This window comes from Lycium barbarum, chromosome 5 (genome assembly GCF_019175385.1).
Source record: "Lycium barbarum isolate Lr01 chromosome 5, ASM1917538v2, whole genome shotgun sequence".
NCBI classification, from domain to species: Eukaryota; Viridiplantae; Streptophyta; class Magnoliopsida; order Solanales; family Solanaceae; genus Lycium; species Lycium barbarum.
In genome coordinates, this window is record NC_083341.1 from 128,283,571 (window position 1) to 128,305,716 (window position 22,146).

General features: G+C 36.9%; 1 protein-coding gene across 1 annotated transcript; it reads left to right on the forward strand.

Moving 5' to 3' along the window:
• The first annotated feature begins 11,688 nt into the window (after window positions 1-11,688).
• LOC132641510 (protein NRT1/ PTR FAMILY 4.6-like) lies at window positions 11,689-20,574 on the forward strand. The gene is made up of 5 exons (XM_060358535.1): window positions 11,689-11,868; window positions 11,968-12,079; window positions 12,217-12,434; window positions 18,700-19,143; window positions 19,474-20,574. Exons 1-5 carry the CDS (start codon window positions 11,866-11,868, stop codon window positions 20,449-20,451), a joined length of 1,755 nt encoding a protein of 584 aa, XP_060214518.1. The 5' UTR covers window positions 11,689-11,865; the 3' UTR covers window positions 20,452-20,574.
• The last annotated feature ends 1,572 nt before the right edge of the window (window positions 20,575-22,146 follow it).

The following is a 22,146-nucleotide window of genomic DNA, read 5'->3' on the forward strand; positions in this document are numbered from 1 at the left end:
TGAAGGCTTTGATCCAAATGCTTACAAGTTATTTGTCAAAGCTGGGTACAACCCCAACGAGCCATCAAAGTTAGGGAAACTTCCATCAGGAGCTAGCATGATGCAATCACGTGAAGGTTTGGGGTACAAACAACCTCCACCAGTTCGCATATCCATAAGAAGGGCAAGTATCAACTACGTCACTGTGAAAGATGAGTCTGTTGCTTCCAATAAAAGGCCTTCAGTGTTTGATCGTCTTGGAAAGTCGGCCACAAAAGCTTCTGTATTTGAGAGATTAGGGTCGTTCAAACTGAAGAAGAAAAGGAAGAACAAGTTCCACAGAGATTATAAAAGCGTGAAAGCACTTGCTTTGCCTGGAACCCAGAGGGATATACAGAGTTTGATTCCTTCTAGAATGAGACGACAAACAAAGCTTGTGGTTTCATGTGGAAAGGTGCTAAAAGTAAAGTCTCACACTGTAGTGTATACCAAGGAGCGTGACGAAGATGAGGAGAGTGTAGGTTCTTCATATCATATTACTGCACAAAGTGATCAAGATACTTCATTTCAGATAGAGGTTGCCGAGAAGTTGGAGGACATCTCCTCGTGTTACCACATATCTTTCAATGATGGCGATCCTCGAGAGGATAAAGATACCAGAGATGCTCCTCCAGAACTTGAAGAAGGGGTGAAGACCACAGTAGACTCTTTGAAAGAAGTTAATCTTGGTACTGATGAAGACCCAAGGCCCACCTACCTAAGTGCTTTTCTAACAGGTGATGAAGAAGACACTTACATAGAAATACTCAAAGAATATAGGGATGTTTTTTCTTGGAGTTATAAAGAGATGCCTGGATTACATCCCAAAGTAGCAGTCCATCATCTGGCGGTCAAGAATGGTGTCCGTCCTGTTAAGCAGGCCCAAATGCATTTCAGACCAGATTTGGTTCCTTCAATCGAAAATGAAGTCAACAAACTCATTGAAGCTGGATTTATTCGTGAAGTTAAATATCCTACATGGATTTCTAGTATCGTTCCCGTAAAAAAGAAGACTTGCCAAATTCGAGTTTGTGTTGACTTCAGGGATCTTAACAACGCATGCCCTAAAGATGATTTCCCGCTTCCCATCCCAGAATTGATGATTGATGCTACCACTGGTTACGAGGCGATGTCTTTCATGGATAGTTCATCCAGCTATAACCAAATTCGCATGGCACCAAAAGATGAAGAGCTTACTGCATTTCGTACACCCAAGGGTATTTATTGTTACAAAGTGATGCCTTTTGGTTTAAAAAATGCTGGTGCCACATATCAAAGGGCTATGCAGAATATCTTTGATGATTTTCTCCACAAAAATGTTGAATGTTATGTGGATGACTTGGTGGTAAAATCAAGAAAGAGGAGCGACCACTTGCAAGACCTGAGAATGGTGTTCGAGCGACTTCGGAGATATCAACTTCGAATGAATCCATTGAAATGTGCCTTTGGAGTTACTTCTGGAAAACTCCTTAGTTTCATTGTTCGACATCGAGGAATCGAAATTGATCAAGCCAAAGTTTATGCGATTTTGAAAATGCCCGAGCCTTGAAATATTCATGAGTTAAAAAGTCTGCAAGGGAAGCTAGCTTATATTAGGAGATTCATTTCGAATTTAGCTGGGAGGTGCCAACCATTCAGTCGTCTCATGAAGAAGGGCGCCCCTTTCAAGTTGGACGACGCATGTACTAATGCCTTCGAGAATATCAAGTCATATTTAATGAAGCCTCCAGTTCTAGTAGCCCCTGTACCTGGAAAACCATTGATACTGTACATTTCAACACAAGAAAGGTCGGTTGGAGCGTTGTTGGCCCAAGAGAATAGCGAAGGGAAAGAAAATTCTCTTTACTACTTGAGCAGAATGATGACACCTAATGAGCTGAATTACACGCCAATTGAAAAGTTGTTTTTGGCGCTAGTCTTCTCGATTCAAAAGCTGAAGCACTACTTTCAAGCTCATAGTGTTAACCTCATTTCCAGAGCAAATCCCATCAAGTTTGTGATGTCAAAACCAATCCTCAGTGATCGACTAGCAAGGTGGTACCTCCAGTTTCAACAATTTGAAATTACATACATCCCTCAAAAGGCTGTAAGAGGACAGACATTGGCAGATTTCCTAGCAGATCACCCGATACCTGATGACTGGGAGATAACCGATGAACTTCCCGACGAAGATGCAATGGTCGTTGAAATTCAACCTCCGTGGAAAATGTACTTTGATGGTGCTGCACAACGTGATGGAGCTGGTGCTAGTGTGGTGTTTGTTACTCCACGGGGAGAAGTTCTATCATACTCTTTTACTTTGACACAACGTTGCTCCAACAATGTCGCTGAATATCAAGCACTAATACTTGGACTTGAAATGGCCGTCGACATGAAGCAGTTGCAGTTGCAAGTCTTTTGTGACTCTCAGTTGGTGATCAATCAACTCTTGGGAAGCTACGAAGTCAAGAAGCCTGAATTAGTCCCCTATCATGGTTATGCTCAGAAATTGATAGGACGGCTTGGTGATGTGACTCTTCAGCATGTTCCTAGGAGGGAAAATAAGAAAGTCGATGTTTTAGCTACTCTAGCTTTAACGCTTACTCTGCCAGATCAAACACAAGTGACTATCTATCAAAAATGGGTAGTACCTCCGTCAAATGAGGATGAAGGTGCGGAAAGTGAGCTTGAGCATCTCGTAGCTGTTTCTGAAGCTGCAAAGGAAGACTGGCGACAACCCATCATTGACTACTTAAGTTATGGGATACTGCCAGAAGACTCAAGAAGAAGAACTGAGATTCGTCGTCGTGCACCTCGATTCCTTTACTACAAGGATACCTTATATAGAAGATCTTTTGAGGGGATACTCTTGAGATGTTTGGGGGAGGATGAAGCAGTCCAAGCTTTGCAAGAAGCACATTCAGGAGTATGTGGATCACATCAATCTGGACCAAAGCTCCACTTCCACATAAAAAGGATGGGATATTATTGGCCAACGATGGTGAAAGATTTCTTGGATTATGCTCGAAGATGCAAGGCTTGTCAGTTTCATGAGAATTTTATACATCAGCCGCCTGAAGCATTACACCCGACCGTCGCATCTTGGCCATTTGACGCTTGGGGGTTGGATGTCGTTGGTCCATTGCCGAAATTTTCTGGTGGACACTTGTACATCTTGGCTGCAACTGATTACTTCTCAAAATGGGCCGAAGCTGTCGCTCTTAAAGAAGTGAAGAAGGAGAATGTTGTGAACTTCATCCGAGTAAACATCATCTACCGCTTCGGCATTCCTCGTTACATAATAACGGACAATGGCAAGCCATTTGATAACAAATTGATGAACAAGATTTGTGATCTCTTCGGCTTCAAGCAGCGTAAATCTTCTATGTATCATGTTGCCGCCAACGGTCTAGCTGAAGCATTCAATAAGACTTTGTGTAACTTGTTGAAGAAGGTCGTCTCCAAGTCCAAAAGGGATTGGCATGAACGAATGGAAGGAGCCTTGTGGGCATATAGGACAACTTACCGCACGCCAACGCAAGCAACCCCATACTCGCTTGCTTATGGAGTTGAAGCAGTCCTACCACTTGAGCGCCAAATACCTTCTTTACGACTTGCTATTCAAGAAGGGCTCACCGAAGAGGAAAATGCTCGGTTGCATCTTGCAGAGTTAGAAGCACTTGATGAGAAAAGGTTAGAGGCTCAACAAAATCTTGAATGTTATCAAGCCCGGCTATCCCGTGCCTTCAACAAAAAGGTTCGCTTGAGGTCCTTCCAAGTGGGAGATCAAGTCCTTGCAGTAAGAAGACCCATCATCGTTTCCCATAAGTCTGGGGGCAAATTCACCTCAAAATGGGATGGACCATATGTCGTACAAGAAGCATATTCAAGTGGCGCTTACAAGCTTGTTGATGCGGATGGCCTGAGGATCGGTCCTATCAACGCAAAGTTCTTGTAGAAGTACTATCCTTAAAATAAGATGACGCTCCTTAAGGCACGAGCATAAACTGCATGCAACTCCTGGCCCGCAAGAGTATAAACTGTGCACGGCCCAAGAAAATGTCCTCTAGGTTGAAAATCTCACAAGAGGCGGCCTAGGCAAAAGTTAGGACACAAAAAAAAAATGTCCGCTAGGTTGAAAATCTCGCAAAAGGCGGCCTAGGCAAAAGTTAGGGCACAAAAAAAAAATGTCCGCTAGGTTGAAAATCTCGCAAAAGGCGGCCTAGGCAAAAGTTAGGATACAAAAAAAAAAATGTCCGCTAGGTTGAAAACCCCGCAAAGGGCAGCCTAGGCAAAAGTTAGGACACAAAAAAAAAAAAACTCATTTTTCTGAACTACGATATGACTTGATCCTCTTCACCGAGGTACGTAGGCGCTTAGAGTTTTATTCTAAGTTCAGTCGCATGAGTAAAAAAAAAAACGCATCCCCCTATGCGTTGTCCAAAATGAAGTTCGCCTGACTAGGCGCATGGAGATCGTACATACAAGCATCCTTTTGCTTTAATTTGGACTTTCACTAAATATTAGTGGTCCAACGAAGGCAAATCTCCATGATAAATGGGTTTCTCCAATGGAATGACTGTAATCTCTTAGCAAGTGGTTAAATCAAGGAGTTAAAGTCTGCAAGACCATTGGTCTCCAAATTGAAGGCCTCAAATCCGGCAACTCTTGGAGTTGAAGTCCAAAGCTATCGCAACTGCAAGGCGAAGCCTTCAAATATGTTAGTCTTCAAGCTAAAGTTTTAAATTCCCCATGTCTGCAAGTTGAAGTCTTAAAATCCAGCAAGCCTTCAAGTTCAATCCTTCAAATCCGTCAAGTTTTCAAGTTGAAATAAAAAATCTAAGGTGGATTTCCCGAATTTATCTGGGATGATCCAAAGGGTTTCCAACTTTGATTTTTGGATACATATTATATTAGTAAGTCTAGTTTCCTAAGAATTTGGCGGCTCATGATTTTGATGTTCCTACATCGAGATATGAATTTTCTCGATGAAACTGCACAAATCTGAAACTATCGACGTCTTAACATGTATTGTCAACTTCTTGAATTTATCTGGAACTATTCAGATTGTTGTTGGCTTTGATTTTTGGATACATACTAGATTTATGAGTCTAGGTTCTTGGGAATTTTGCGGCTTGTAATTTCAACGCTCCTACGTCGAGATATGAAGTTTTTAGCGAGACTGCTCGAATCTGAGAAATATTGGCGTTTCAGCATGTAGAGCCAAATTCTTGGATTTATTTGGGATGATATATATGTTTGTTGACATTGATTTTTGGATACATGCTATATTTATGAGTCTAGGTTCTTGGGAATTTTTCGGCTCATGATTTCAACGCCCTTACGTCGAGATATGAATTTTTTGGCGAGACTGCTCGAATCTGAGAAATATTGGCGTTTCAGCATGTAGAACCAAATTCTTGGATTTATCTGGGATGATCGATATGTTTGTTGACATTGAGTTTTGGATACATTCTAGATTTATGAGTCTAGTTTCTTGGGAATTTTGCGGCTCGTGATTTCAACGCCCCTACGTCGAGATATGAATATTTTGGCGAGACTGCTTGAATCTGAGAAATATTGGCGTTTCAGCATGTAGAACCAAATTCTTGGATGTATTTGGGATGATCTATATGGGATTATACGACGAGCTAAGCATGGTAGTGCGGACGCAATATTGGCATGATGATGGTTTGGTGCTTGGCGTGACCACATCTTGGATGATCGATTAGAATTTTGGGTTTTCTCCGATGTCCAATTTTCCATATGAAGCGGATTCCTCAAAGAAGGCCACAGACTCGCATATCGCCCAGCTAGTATGGTATGAATCAAGAATCTAGTTTGGTCCGCGCCATCTTCAGTCTCAACTACGAGATACCTTAGTTTGGTGGATGGGGAAGTGTAGTGTCTGAAGTAAACCATCTCTTCAAGTTGCAAAGGACAAGATAAGTTATTAGTAGCAGACTTGGACGTATATCCATAGGTACAAAGACCTTGACAAATGAACTCCCTAAATTCTTAAGGCGGGGACGAGTAACCATCCCTTTGCGCCGTAAGATTAACTTACCGTTCTTAGGGCGGGGACGAGTGTCCATCCCTTTGCGCCATAAGATTACCTTACCGTTCTTAGGACGGGGACGAGTAATCATCCCTTTGCGCCGTAAGATTACCTTACTGTTCTTAGGGCGGGGACGAGTATCCATCCCTGTACGCCGTAAGATTACCTTACCGTTCGTAGGGCGGGGGCGAGTAACCATCCCTGTGCGCCGTAAGATTACCTTACCGTTCTTAGGGCGGGGGCGAGTAACCATCCCTTAGCGCCGTAAGACTACTTTACCGTTCTTAGGGCGGGGACGAGTGTCCATCCCTTTGCGCCGTAAGACTACCTTACCGATCTTAAGGTGGGAACGAGTCTCCATCCCTTTGCACCTTAAGATTACCTTCTTCATACAGGAGTCATCCCTTGAATGAGAACTTGTCATTGTTGTGAAAAAAAAAATAGAAGGCCAAAACGCAGAAAAATATTTACCTTGCACCTTGATGCCTTCAAATTAAACGTCAATTGCATCTGCTAAGGAGAGCTAAAAAAATTGTGCTATTAATAAGAAGCATAGTAGTATTTATAGATGTCAAGAGGCGGCTACCAAGAGTTGTGTCCTATTTGGATTTGGTCTCTGGTGGCAGTGACAATTTGCTTTGCTCGATATCGGATCATGTTTAAGGGCGATTGGATGCTTCCGTGTCAGCTCGATGCTATTTGAATTCAAGTAGGATTTGGAAATTAACAGATCCCACAAATTTCAAGTTACCTAGAATTCTAGAACTCGTGATATATTGTATCTAAGTCACATGGTAATCTATCAATCTGATCCTATCTTCCACATGAGATTGTTGTAAAGATATGTCATGAAAATAGAATCAAGATGCTTGGTATATGATGCTAATGTTACATAAATCAAGCACCAAATCAAGATTAGTCCATGTGTTGCAAACACCATACCTGAATAAGCTTCGAAGAGTATTCATGACCCAAAAAAAAAAAAAAGGTTTTGCCGATACTTCAAGTCTAGTCTTCAAAAGATTAAATATCTCGACAAGTCTTGAAGTAGGGGGCATTTGTGGACGATGAAATTTTATCAAATTTAAATCCACAAGAAATTCGAATTATATTAATTTCAAAATATATTAGTCCAAATAATTGGATTTTGGGCTAATATAATTGGGTTGATTATTTAGGTCCAATAAACATGGATTTAAGTAATGGTCCAATTTCATTGGGCTAGTCCATTTAATTGGGCTACAAATGATGAGCCCATTTTGTCAAGCCCTAGATGTAATCTTATCCAAGGGCCCAAATTGGTGCTACGTGTCAAATGACGTGGCACGCCAAGTCAAACGAAGAAGCCAATAGGATCATGCCACGTGTCAAAATGATGCAGCATGCCTAGTCAAATCAAAGGCCAATGAAGATGCGCCACGGGTACAAGTGACATGTTCCGGCCAATCAAATATCGACATGTCAGCTTAAATCTGATTGGTCGAAAGAAGTCTGTCCTTATCACAACTCCTCCATCCTACAACTATAAATAGGGGTCTCATAATTCATAAAAAGGACAGAAATTTTAACAAGAAGCAAGAGAGAGCTCGTGGATCAAACGCTGCGGATTTCTCTACAAGCTAAAAGCATTCAAGTATTTCTCTAGAAGTTCTAGAGATCTAGACGAAGATTCAAGATCAAGCTTCAAGCCCTTGAATCCAAGTACAAGTTCAAGATCAAGACCACCAGATTCAAGATCAAGCTCAAAAGCCCTTGAATTCAAGTAAAAGTCAAGATCAAATCTCAATAAGTTCAAAATCAAGCTCAAAAGCCCTTGAAATTATTGTTGAAAAGACGAATCAGAGGAATAATAGAGATTGTAACACTCATATTCCGAAATCAAATACAACGATTGTTCCGATATTTTCCTGTCTCGATTATTATTTTCTCGACGCGAATTTTATTGTCTACAATATCCATTGACTAACTTCATTATATTTAATCCCCAATTATAATCCCGTCATATCATGGTTGCGAACCAAACGAACCCTAAAGAAATAATAATTCAAAGATTATTTTAATTCTTGTTGAATGTTTGATAATATATTGTATTAAAAAGAAACACGAATATAAAGAGGTGAGACATTTCGTTAGTTTTATCTATGCATTGTTTATACATATACATTTATTTCATATATTAATTTGTATAAAATAATACATAAATTACTACATTATTTATAAGAAGAGATATAATTGCTGTGAAGAAATAAAGTTGATATTTTGGAGGTACAAAAAATCCTAGATATTTTGTAAGAGATCTAGAATAGTCTACTGTAGGATCTTGGATAATTATCTTAAAGAAAAGTCTGATATTCTAGAGTAGTGTTAGAAGATAAGGCTAACTAGATATTTTGTAGATGTATCTAGATAATTCTATCTAGAACCATCCCTAGGCAAGTATAAATAGGGGTGGCCTTGAACATTTGTAATCAACCCAACACAACCCATAAAAAAACAATTCAAGCCAATTCAAGTAAACACTTCATTTTCCAAACCTTCCTCTTCTTTAGTTGAATCTTTCGATCTTAGTTAACGATCTTGGGCTAGCAGAAGGTCTCTCCGATTTACTTTTCTTCTGCTATATTTCTCTACATGGTATCAGAGTCATAGCCATACGTTGGCTTCTGAATTTTATTTCTAGATCGGGTTAGTGATAGATTCAACTGGTTTCGCTAAATGGATTGAGCGGCCGTGTTAATGGACTGGGGATGGAGTTGTTGAATCAGTCAAATTACAAGGTATGGAAGACATGTATGGAGTCATACCTTGTGGGAGAGGATTTGTGGGATGTTGTTAATGGTAGTTACACAAGTCCTCCTACTGACGGACCGGAAAATAGTAGCGCATACAAGAAGTGGAAGCAGATTAATGCAAAGGCGGAGTTCATCCAAATGAGGTTCATCTCACACAAATTGTTTGATCATATTATAAGGTGCAAATCAGCTCATGAAATTTGGAGGACCCTTAATCGTTTGTTCAACAAGAAAGATGAAGCCCGACTTCAAATATTGGAGAATGGATTGGCGAACACCACTCAAGGTAATCTTTCTATTCCGGAGTACTTTTTGAGGATTAAGAACTTATGTTCAGAGATCTCTTTATTAAATCCGAACGAGGCAATCTCTGAAGCACGAATAAGAAGAACTATCATTCGTGATTTGAAGTCAGAATATATTCCTTTTGTTACATCAATTCAAGGATGGGCTCAACAACTATCCGTGGAGGAGTTTGAGAATCTGTTATCATCACAGGAGCTACTAGCCAAACAGATGGCTAGTGTATGTTATAAAGAAGGGGGAGGAAATGCTCTTGTAGTTAACAAGAGGAACTTCAAAGGAAAAACATTCAGAGATAGACCACACTCTCGATCTTAAAGTGTTTCCAGCTCGCCAAAAAAGAAGGGAGAGTCTACTAATAACTATAAGAAAACTCTCAAATGTTACAGGTGTGGTAAAATAGGACACATAAAAAGATATTGCCGAACAAAAGAGAGCAATATGGCTCAAGTTGAGAAATTTGCTGAAGAAAAGACTGGGGAAGGTGCTTCATAGCTGAGACTCGAGTAGTAGATGCCTTAGCTTCCCTCAATTTAAAAAAAGACTGGATAGTGGATTCAGGAGATAATACAGTCCATCACGTGGAGAAAGAACGCATTGGTGTCATCAACAAAAAGAAAGAAGATTCTGAAGATGTTTAGACTAGTGACGTGGTAGCTGTTATCGAGGAAATCAACGAAGCAGATCCTGAAGCTGGTAATAAAAATCTGGACGTGAAGGATGTTGAAGTAAAACCTGAGCAGGCAGCGTCTGAAACTATATATGGCAATGGTGATCATTATGAAGAAAGCATTGAGGGAATTGTAGTGGAAGTTGAAGTCTCTGGTCAATCATCTGTAGTATCAGAGTCAATCACTAGCTCAAATCAAATACTAGAAACAGATGGAGAAGCCGACGATCAAAAGAATGAAGAGGTTGACCTTGAAGGCTCAATTTCATATGGAGATACAAACGGTATGACTTTTGGAAGCTCTGAAGCTGCCAAACAATTTATTGAGGAGCTGGAAAGGGAATGTAGTGGTGGATCCTATGTTGCTATTGAGTCTTCGAAGGGTATTCATGGTCAGATCGTCATCGACTCAAATGCTTCTCCAGATAACACAATTGTCAAGGAGCTAGGAGAAAGGGGGGAGTCTGAAAACTCAAGAACGTAAAACTCAACATGGAGATGATTCACGTGGTTCACAAAGGCTAAAAAAAAAATATTGTTAAGCCAGCTCGCTATAAACATGAAAAGTTTGCCAGTACGCATTCATGCTTCTTTGCAGGCCCAATTAATGGCGGAAAACCTTCGTCAATTCAAGAATCAAGAGGAGACAGGAAAGTATGTCTTAGATCTTCACCAAGGCACACCCAAAAGCTTCGTCTGAGTTCTTCTGCAACAAGCTCGGGGTAGTTTCCAAAAAATCACTTTAAGGGGGAGTGAAGAAATAAAGTTGATTTTTTGGAGGTACAAAAAATCCTAGATATTTAGTAAGGGATCTAGAATAGTCTAGTGTAGGATCTTGGATAATTATCTTAAAGAAAAGTCTAGATATTCTAGAGTAGTGTTAGAAGATAAGGCTAACTAGATATTTTGTAGAAGTATCTAGATAATTCTATCTAGAACCATCCCTAGGCAAGTATAAATAGGGGTGACCTTGAACATTTGTAATCAACCCAACACAACCCATAAAAACACAATTCAAGTAAACACTTCCTTTTCGAAAGCTTCCTCTTCTTTAATTGAATCTTCCGATCTTAGTTAACGATCTTGGGCTAGCAGAAGGTCTCCCTGATTTACTTTTCTTTTGCTATATTTCTCTACAATTGCAACCAAACTAAATTTAAATTATGTTGAAGTTAATAAGGAATTAATTCTTCCCATTCAAACAATCAAACAAGTTATACTGAATTAATGAGGAAATTAATTCTCCTCATCCAAGCAATCAAACGTCTCCTTAATTTATAAAGCAACAAATCATAGCTAACATCATATCCATCTCTCCCCTTTTTTTCATTTCCCGTGAAAAATGGCGTGGGTGAGGGGGATATCAAGTGCCTAAGAGGAATTGTATCATTATTGGACTTTAAAGAAGAACAAAGATAGTTAATAGAGAAATGAAAAAAGAAATGGAAATTCTTCATATTATGCTTATATATGCTATACGACTTGGATGACTTTTTGTTACACATACACGTACAAGCTGTTTATAACAAGTCAATCAATTTAATTTTAATACTTTAAAAAGTAAAGTAAAAATACCTACTTTTATTTAATCATAACTAATTAAGTGTTTAAGAAATATAAATCATATTTGATGTTTATAAACTATAATCATACCTCTTTATAATGTTTATTGTATGTAACAACACTTTAACGGTTAAGTTCTTTTGGAATCAAATTTTACGTTGTGTTACATTGTATGTTTTTATAACAATTATTTGCTATAGTAAACAAACAATATAGTTATAAAGAGATTTGGCTGTAGTTCGACAGCGGATAAATAATTCCGGGATCTTTAGCCTTTGTTTTCCCAAATGCTTTGCTAAGTCTCTTACTAACGGGTCCACACCATTCTCTTCTAACTATTTAAATACCCCCAACTTTGATAACTCTCGTTTCTATCTCATTCCTCTCAGAATTCTTGAGATCCCCCACACTCTTAAGCTCTCAACTTAAAACCCCTAAACCAAAGTTGAGATTAAAGCTCACAGAAATTCAAGAAAAAAATAATGGTATGTTCCTCCTCCTTTTTCTTTTTCCCCCTCTCTTTCCCTTTACTTTGGTATTTTTCATTTCCTATCATATAATCATCACTCTGTTTTGTGCAACAGGAAACAGAGAGCCAAAGCCCCTCAAGCACTTGGCATGGTTATGTTGATTGGAAAAATAGGCCTGCACTCGCTAAGAGACATGGTGGTTTACGTGCTGCTTCCTTTGTCTTAGGTAAAAATAGTAAAAACCATTTCTTGGAAAAAAATTATATGGGGTTTTGAGAAAGATCAAATCTTTTTCAAAATTTTGTTTTATTATGCATGTAAGAAATTTTAAAGAATTTGATTTGTGATTATTTTTTGTAACAGTTGTGGAGGTGCTGGAGAATTTGGCATATTTGGCAAATGCAAGCAACTTAGTGCTCTACTTGTCTGAGTACATGCATTTTTCGATATCAGAATCAGCAAATTCTGTGACCAATTTTATGGGCACAGCTTTTTTACTGGCACTTCTTGGTGGATTCTTATCTGATGCCTTTTGCACAACTTATTACATATATATCATCAGTGCACTCATCGAATTTCTGGTAAATTTTCCATTTCCATTTCCCAATTATGATCTTGTTTATTTCCTCATCTCTGTGTATTAATCAGTCCTTCTACTCTTCCTTCTCTTTGTTTTGTGATAGTGAGGGAAAATAAGTTTTATACACCATACTTAAAAAAAGAAAATTACATCCTCAGGTCATTCAAAAGATATAGCTAAGTAAACTTCTTTGAACCGTAGGATTTGAAATCTTTGAAATTAAATATGATATAAATAATCCGATAATATAAAAATTATTGTCACTGTTCAGTACACTTTAGTAAATTTTACATAACCTTATTCTGTATTTTTGTAAGAGGCTGTTTTTACGTCTTGAACTCGTGATTTTCTGATCACATGCAATAACTTTACCAGTTACATCAAGTTTCCGTTCGAGTACGGTACATTTTAGTAACGATCATTAATTGATACTAACATGTTGAAAATGATAACTAATAGGAGTATTTAAATAAAGTATACCAGCAGTGTAAAAAATGTTTGATATTTATAACTGACTGAACAGCACGCACGTGGATTTTAATGGGGTGAGACGGCAAATGAGCAGAAACAAAGGCAAAATTGTAGCCAATATTGAATGAAACAAAGTTGGGAAATGTGATCAAAGGCAATAACGTCGCCACGCTTTTGATGCACCTATTCACTCTCTTTTGTTCTTTTCATTTATATATTTAAAGATAAAGATTCTTCCTTTCTCTTATACTATACTATCAAGTGGTAGTATATTTTTTTCCCTTTATTTTAATATACTTGAACCGTTAGAATGATAGCGTAGTACTTTGGCACACAAAAGAAAAGAAGTCAAATTACTTTTTGAAGTAAAGATAACTATATTTGTTTAATTACTCGTATTTTGTTCTTTCATGATACTTTTGTCATATTTCTTCCTCTTAAGACTTGGCATTGGTTATACTGTATAATAAGTTAATAATCCTATTTGATCGGTAGAAAACAGGAAGGACGATAAATTTTTAATTAATTTAATGTCAAATTTACTTAACCAGATATAACAAGGACTACAATCAGAATCCATTGACATTTCAGGGACTAAAAATGCAAAGTTCCATAACTTTCATATACAAATAAAGATATGGGTAATGAGTAATGACCACTAAGGGCCTGTTTGGAAAGCCACCTGGTAATTGGAATTGGTGTAATTACTAGGGTAGTAATTACACAGTAGTGTAATTACAACGACCTGTTTGTTTGTCATAACGTAATTACAGTGTAATTACTAGTGTGTTGTTTGGTTGTGCAAGTTTAATTACACAGTTAGTCTAATTTAAACATAAAATTTAATTATAAAAAAAATTAAAAAAAATATTTTAAAAAAATATTTGCCTTTATAAATGATAGTAAATTAGTTATTTAATAAAACATTGTTTTTTGAAAATATATTAATTAATAATCATATATTTGTAACTAAAACTATAAAAAATAATTGATATATCTTTTTCAAATTAATAATATTCAATTTTAATTAATTATAAAACTTAAAAGAAGACTTTTTTTTTTTGTGAAAACATCATGGAATGGATTTTTGAAAAAAAAAATATTTATAAATATAATGCCATAACATTATTCAAATGTTTGACACAAAAAATCAATCAATTGTAAGTGAAAAATAAACAACATGTAATGTGAAATAGGAAGTCAATAGTACTAAAACAAATAACTTAAAATTGAAAATATAACCTAAATTCAAAATCCAAAAGAAAAAGTTTAGCATATTACTCATATGTCAAATTCTAACATTACATAAGTAAGTTCCAACGTAACATAAGTAAATAATTCAAAAGAAAGGGAAAATATAGGTCTATAACCTCATTCACAATGGAATTATACTTTAATAACATCACTCGTTATATGTCAAGTTTGTTAATGACACGTTCTTTCCAATATTAAGAGGTGTAGTTTCAAAAATTAGAATAATAACACGGTTAGGTGAATAAAATAAAAAATAAGAGCAATTACATGGAACCACAAGAAGTAAAGGTTGGGAATGAAAAGAAAGGAAATGAAGAATACATAATATAAAAATAAAAATAATTAAAAAGTAAAAATAAAAAAGAAATTAAAATAATGAAAAAAAAATTAAAATAAAACTAAAAAGTAACCATGTAATTACAGGATGAATTACACCCAATTCTCAATCCCCCTCCCTTGAGAATTGGAGAGTGTAATTACCCCTCTCAATTACACACAGTTTTCACCTAACTGTGTAATTACTTGGTCAAACAAATAGGCCAAACTATATAATTACAACTAATTCTAATTACCTGGGTGACTTTCCAAACAGGCCCTAAGAGCACTTATGGTAAGATGAATATGATCCGTCCACCCTTCTTAATGGGAGGTCTTTGAAACTTTACGAACGCGAATTCCAATTCGTCGAGGTCCTAAAGCGAACAACCTAACGTTGAGTGGGAAACTAAAAAATAAAAAAAGACATGCATAGTGAGCTAGTCATAGTATACTAGTACTAGTTTTAATTATTAGGAAAGGCATCCGAAACATAGTGACGATTAGTGTTAAAATTGCACAAGGGCATGCAGCTTGCCAATTAAAGCGATGCAAGTTGATAATTAGTATGACTAAAGATGCATGGGAATTGGTTGCTTTTTTTCTTTTTATCTTCTATGTCTGCTTCTTTTCTTTTTTTCCCCTCATTGTCCCATCCATCAAACCAAACATCAAACTTATTAGCAAAGAAATTTCGAAAATTAATATTGACCCCATAATGGAGCTTTTACCCTTGTCATTCTTATTCTTTAAAATTCCAAAAGAAATACCATGAGCCATGACTTAGAAAAGAGTCCAATTGATATGATTCGATTTGGTTTAAATAAAAAAATCGTGGCACCGTGGAAAATACAAGTTTATAGGATGAAAAGATCTATGTCGTCTAATTTGTCGAATTAGAATCGATTTTTAGATACAATTTTTTTAGTGGAGGATCATAATAAGAATCCAACCTTCCCCACAATATATTATTCATGCAGCGTATCTAGTTTGAGTTAGCATTTTCCAGGGACCCATACTCAAATTAATAGGCCATTTTCAAACCGAAAAATACACACACACACACACAAACTTTTTCGTTTGGGTACTTTTTTCTCCCGCACTTTACGTTTGTCACTATGCATATATGGTGACAATACACTAAGAAAAATATTTTACCTAGTAGTTAGGGATTTGTTCTGATCTCAAAAGTACACTGCGGATGTGTAGATTAGATGCACTACAGGAATTTAAAGTTTGAACTCGCTGTATAGGGGCCCATATTTAAATGCAAAGGGTAGAATAGCAAATCCATTATTCATTAAGTTTTGACGAAATTTTTTGGATTATCAATGTATAGACAGAAAAATATTTATCAATAGTCAATTTTCTTTATTGAATCATGACATATGAATAGTGAGGGACAGAGGGAGGCGATGGTGTATATAAATATATTTTTTATTTGAATGACACGCCGTAATTTCAACCACAGAGTAGGTGAATAGATATATATTGCATATTATGGATTAATCTTTAACGAGAATTTACGTCGGCTCTTGGGATAAGGATTTGTTGTGTTGGAATTAGATGAGGGGTTAATTAGCAAAAAGACAAAAACTATAAATACAACATCTAAAAAATAGAATCCGTTGGAAAACAAATGTAACAACATTGTTTGTTAGCATTCAAATTGTTGGCCTCATACTGTCAACCAGTAATAGCGTCTCACAAGTCATGGCAGATGCTTCACTTTTTGTTATTTCAGGAGTACTAGATGATTTTTTCTTTTTAATATATAGGTGAAATTGTCTATGTGTATATATAGATTGTTGTATTCATTACGCATAAAAGAACATCTTTATGAATTCCTTGATGCAACGATGCAATTCCTGCCTCCCCGACTATCTTTTTTATTTTTAATAATGGGTATTCGGGCAATCTTCTGTGCATTATCTCGACTATTTCACCCAGTACTTGTTATCTGTCACCAGCACGGTACCGCAATCGTAGTCAATGGATACATACTCCTTGATCTATTCATGCACTTCCTTTTCTTTTCTTTTTCTCCCCTTTTTGTTATGCTATGTGACTTTTAGTTTTGTTGTTCTGTTTGTGTTAACCCTATTGCATCACCTTTGGTGTTAATGGTGGTAGGGCCAATGCAAGTTTTGGATGTACTCTTTCTTTTTTGGTGGCTTGCTTTGTGGCAATACCCATAACTCTATGACGTGGATTGCAAGTAGTACAAGAAATATCATAAATAGTCAACTACTACTATAGAAAGTGTAGTATTTTTCACCTAAGTCTTTTTTTTTTTTAATTTCAGAATATCTACCGAAAATAATACAGTAGTAGTTGGATCAAAAAACAAGTTTTGATATTTTTCAAAAAATTAGAATATAAAAAAAGGACAGTCCGATGCACAAAGCATCCCGTGTTAGGAGGATTATATTATCTAGAAATCATGAACAAATCATACTCCAATGTCTTTGCTTTTCTCACTGGAGCAAGGAGGCCAGGATTTCTTTTTTAAATTATCTATATGTGGTCATGCATGTCTTCATTTTAAGAATTTAAAAATGTTGTGAGCTTTGACCTAGCAAAAAAAAAAAAAGAAAAAGAAGCAAATGACTCCAATGGAGACTGAAATAGAAACACTTTGGAAATTTTAAATTGGAAAGTTTGCATATATGCATGTCAATAAAGTGCGCATGTAGCAATAGGGTTTTTGCTTTTTATGGTTAGTCTATGGGAATTTATATTAACCATAATTGGTGATTAAAAATAATTAACTTGTGGGAGGCCTTATGTAACAGGTGTGTGGTTTTTAGTAATGTGGCAGTGCTATCAATTTCTTTAAATAGACACAAACTTTCCATTATGAGAGTATGTCCATAGAGAACAATTTTATATTCATTTGGCAAAAGGGCAAATGCCACTATAGCAGTTATTAATGCTTGATTATACACACCTATCAAAAGTAGAAACAGCAATAGAATAGTTTAATTATTTTTTTTAAAAAAATGGCCCAAACTAAAAGGGGCCACTTTAATTAGCCTCATCTTTCTTTGTTTAAATCCTAACTATGTCTTTGTTGCATGTCATGTTCTTTTTGGTTTTATGTCTTTGTTGCATGTCTATGTTTTTTTGGTTTTCCATTCGGTGTCCCGTACCCACATTAGGACTGGACTAAATTCGGATTCGCACCGGAAAATCCCACATTGGGGTAAAGCGCTCCCTAACAAAAGACGATTCCGTATCCAATAGGGCTCGAACCCGAGACCTCTGGTTAAGGATGAATATTACATTCCATGTGGACATATTTTTGTCATTAATCTTAATTTTGGGTTTAATGCAAAAGATTCTACTGTTGGTAGGTATTGAAACAAACTTGATAGATTTAATCTATAGAGTTAGTACCTGAATTTGGAATGTCAAAAGTGAACTTAAAGGAGAGTGTCTCTTTATTCCTGTGACAGCTAGAGGAACTTTTTCATCACTTTTTTTTTTTATATGTGAACTGTGAACTATTTAGGCTCACTCCTTTCTTAATTAGTCCTACTTGAGTCTTAGCACTAATAACATTTAAAAATACATTTCTGCCCCTGAATATTCCCACAAGAAAATCAAAAGTGCAACCAAGGTGAAGTTCAAGACAAAACAAAAATACAACCCTTGATTCAGCTTCTTGACTAGTGAGATTTCATGAGTCATATAAAGAAGGAAGCCTTTTTACAATATGGGGGTCATGTACCTTAGACGACTTGAGTAATGAGTTTGGGAGGGGGGGAGGGGGGTTGTAATTTGTATAGTAAGGGTGTGCTGGACCGCTGACGAATAATAGGTACCCACACCTCAGGCAGAGCTAGTGAGCCGTGTAATAGTTTATGTTGGTCGGACTTTTCAAAATTGTTGAGGGGTGCGTGTCGGATCTTCCAAAAGCAGTGCAATTTTGGACCATCCGATGTGGGTGCGACAATACTTTTGGAGAGTACGAGAAACATAGGTTATAGTCAACCATTTTGTGCGGTTCAAGGGCACTAGAGTCAATCACAGGCGCCCAAAAACGTCTTGATCCCCCCCACCCCAAATCTGAGTTTGCTACTCCAACAGGGGGAATGTCAACTGAAACTGAAAGTTTTAAACAAAACTCTACGAATATTTCTTGCATCATTTTAAATTGTCATCAATGAAAATTTGATTGATAGTTTCTGAATATTTCCTGAAATACTGACTTGCAAAAACAGGGGCTAGTGGTACTCACCATACAAGCTCGTTCAGGGTCGTTGAAGCCACCAACATGTGATCTTCAAGCATCGCCTAATGTGCCTTGTGAACAAGTTCACGGTGCACAAGCTGCAATGTTATTCATAGGACTCTACCTAGTGGCATTGGGCGTAGGAGGTATAAAGGGATCGTTGCCACCCCACGGTGCTGAACAGTTTGATGAAGCAACCCCACAAGGAAGAAAGCAAAGATCAACTTTCTTCAATTACTTTGTGTTTTGCCTCGCGTTTGGAGCTCTCATTGCTGTAACCTTTGTGGTTTGGGTGGAAGACAATAAGGGTTGGCAGTGGGGATTTGGAATCTCAACACTTGCTATATTTTTTTCGATACCAATCTTCCTTGCCGGTTCGCCATTCTACAAGAACAAGATACCTTGTGGAAGCCCTTTTACAACAATCAGCAAGGTATATAGTTTTATAAAACCTCAATCTTTCATCCCCTCTCATATTATGTGCACTTTAACAATGTACTTTACACAAGCACTCTTTCATTTACAATCACACCTCTCTATAGCGGCTATCCTCTATAACAACATTTCACTATAACGGCAAGTTTTATTTAGAACCGATTTTTCAAGTATGTTGTATCATATATTCTCTATAACATCATTTCGTGATAGCAAACAAAAAATATTCGAACAAACAAACGATGTTGTTGTAGAGAGGTTTGACTGTATATCTTTTCTAAGAGACTTATCTTTTCTAAGAGACTAAAATGATGATTTATATGCATAGGTTCTAATTGCTGCATTGCTAAATTCTTGTGCATCAAGAAACTCAACAAGTGCTATAGCAAGTATGGCTTCAAGCCCTTCTCCTCCAATTCCAACCGGCAAAGAAGTTGGCCAACGTTCAAACAGCAAAGGTGTAGAATTAATTGAGACTCCATCGACAAGTCTTAGCTTCCTTAATCGGGCTATTTCAGACACACCAGCTTGTGGTGCACTAAAATGCTCACTGCAACAAGTGGAAGAAGTCAAGATTGTGATGAAAATCCTCCCGATTTTCGCCTGCACAATCATGCTCAACTGCTGCCTTGCTCAACTCTCTACTTTCTCAGTCCAGCAAGCAGCCTCTATGAACACAAAGATCGGTTCTTTAAAAGTCCCACCGGCTTCACTCCCCATTTTCCCTGTAGTGTTCATCATGCTCTTGGCACCAGTTTACGATCACTTCATCATCCCATTCGCTCGTAGAGTAACCAAAACAGAAATGGGAATCTCTCACCTCCAACGCATTGGTATCGGTTTGTTCCTCTCCATCGTGGCCATGGCAATCGCAGCCCTTGTTGAAATCAAGCGCAAAGGAGTAGCTACCGACTCAGGACTAATCGACTCTGCCAAACCGTTGCCCATAACATTCTTTTGGATCGCGTTTCAGTACTTGTTTCTTGGATCAGCCGATCTTTTCACACTAGCAGGGCTTCTCGAATTCTGTTTCTCCGAAGCACCGGTCAGTATGAGGTCGTTGGCAACATCCCTCTCATGGGCTTCTTTAGCCATAGGATACTATCTTAGCTCAGTGATAGTGTCTATCGTCAATCGTGTAACGGACATTTCAATGCACAAACCATGGCTCTCGGGTGGAAACTTGAATCACTACCATTTGGAGAGATTCTACTGGCTAATGTGCCTACTCAGTGTATTAAACTTCATGCACTACTTGTTCTGGGCTACAAAATATAAGTATAGATCAGTATGGTCTAGTAGATAAACAACAATGTTCAGAAGTCAAATGTGTCTGTTTCTACAACTCAACTGATATGTCAGCATTGCTGTGCAAGTTCATTGAAAAGAACTTGTGGAGTGTTAACAGAGGAAGATATTTATGTGGTCTCATAGCTTTTTCAAGAATTATCCTGACAATTGTGGGCCGGATTGCCAAATCTTTTGCGAGAAAATATATTGAAATATTTATTATCCGAATCATAGTGTTAACCTTTAGTTAATTAAACATTTGCCATTTATGTTAAAACAGGAAACATAGAGGAGCTAAACCATGTCTCTCTCTTTTCTCTCATCACGCCACCCTATCCCATTTTCCTAAGATATTTTACTTTTATATCAAATTAAATTGTTTCATTTACTGATTTTAACTTCTTACAACCCCATGCACCTGGTTAAATGATCAATTGACGTGAGAACGTGTACCAGTCGTAAGAGCATAATATATGATGGGTAGGTTAGGTATTTGGGGGTTCAATTTTTATGACAGACAAAATTGGTTATAATTTAAATAATAAAGAGTAAATAGGCAGGTTTATCATCCGTCGAGTTTTGAACCGTAAACACAGGTCCTCGAGAAGCTAGGACATCGAGAAGCTAGGACATAAAAATGTGTGTTAATTTACTATAATTTAATAGTAATAATATATGTAAAGACACGAATTAGTGTAAACAGAGGCTTAAAATAACTTTTCACTATGTCCCACATCCTTTTTTATATCGATCAGGTTGATTTCAATTTTACCTAGAGTCACATCAAGTTGCAAACTAATTTTTTTTGTAACTTGGAAATCATACAACCGTGTCTTAGTATCATGTATAATTTTCTTTTGTTTCTTCCTTTTAATAACTTTCTGCAATACTTAGGCAAAACTGGGTGACTTTTTAATTATAAAAAATAATTTAGTGACATTCTTAATACTTAGATAAAATTATGTGATTCATTTGTTATAAAAATAATTTAATAAATTTTATATAATTAAAAAATTGAGTGACCGTTTATAAAATCAACCCTGACACCCCTATCCACCACAAAAACATGCCCGACCTACCCCGTGAGCCCCTATACTTTGGTAGCAGGGGCGGATCTATGGGGGTCAGGAGAGTGTTCACCCGAACCTATCGGCATAAAATTACACTGTATATAAAAGATAGTTTTTTTAATCTTTTATGTACATATATAGATTTTGAATCCCCTGAACACAAGATTATAGATTTAGTCAGTGGTTTAGGAGGTTCAAAATTTTCCTTGAGGTTTCAAATTCAAATCCCATAGTGAAAACCTGGACCCGTCATTGCTTTGGAGCACTAATCACATGAAAGAATGCCATATTACTTCTTGAACATTACAAAGACTACATTCTTTCAGGTGGCCCACCAAACAAAACTTATACCTAGCTCGAGTGGTTGTTTGGTTGGTATGATGGGATAGACAAGGATATCTCATGAGATTATTTCATCCACCTTTTATATGAGATAACTTATCCACCATTTATATTAAAATGTTGTGATAAAATAATCCTAACTAAATGATACTACTTATTACCGAACACAAGATAAAAATAATACCATACTTTATTATGATTATTCTTAACCCACCAATCAAAAAATCCCTTAGTGTATCTAGCATTGAAGAGTGCGTTTTAAGAAATGTGCTTCACATGTTCCAGTAAAGTGGGTTATT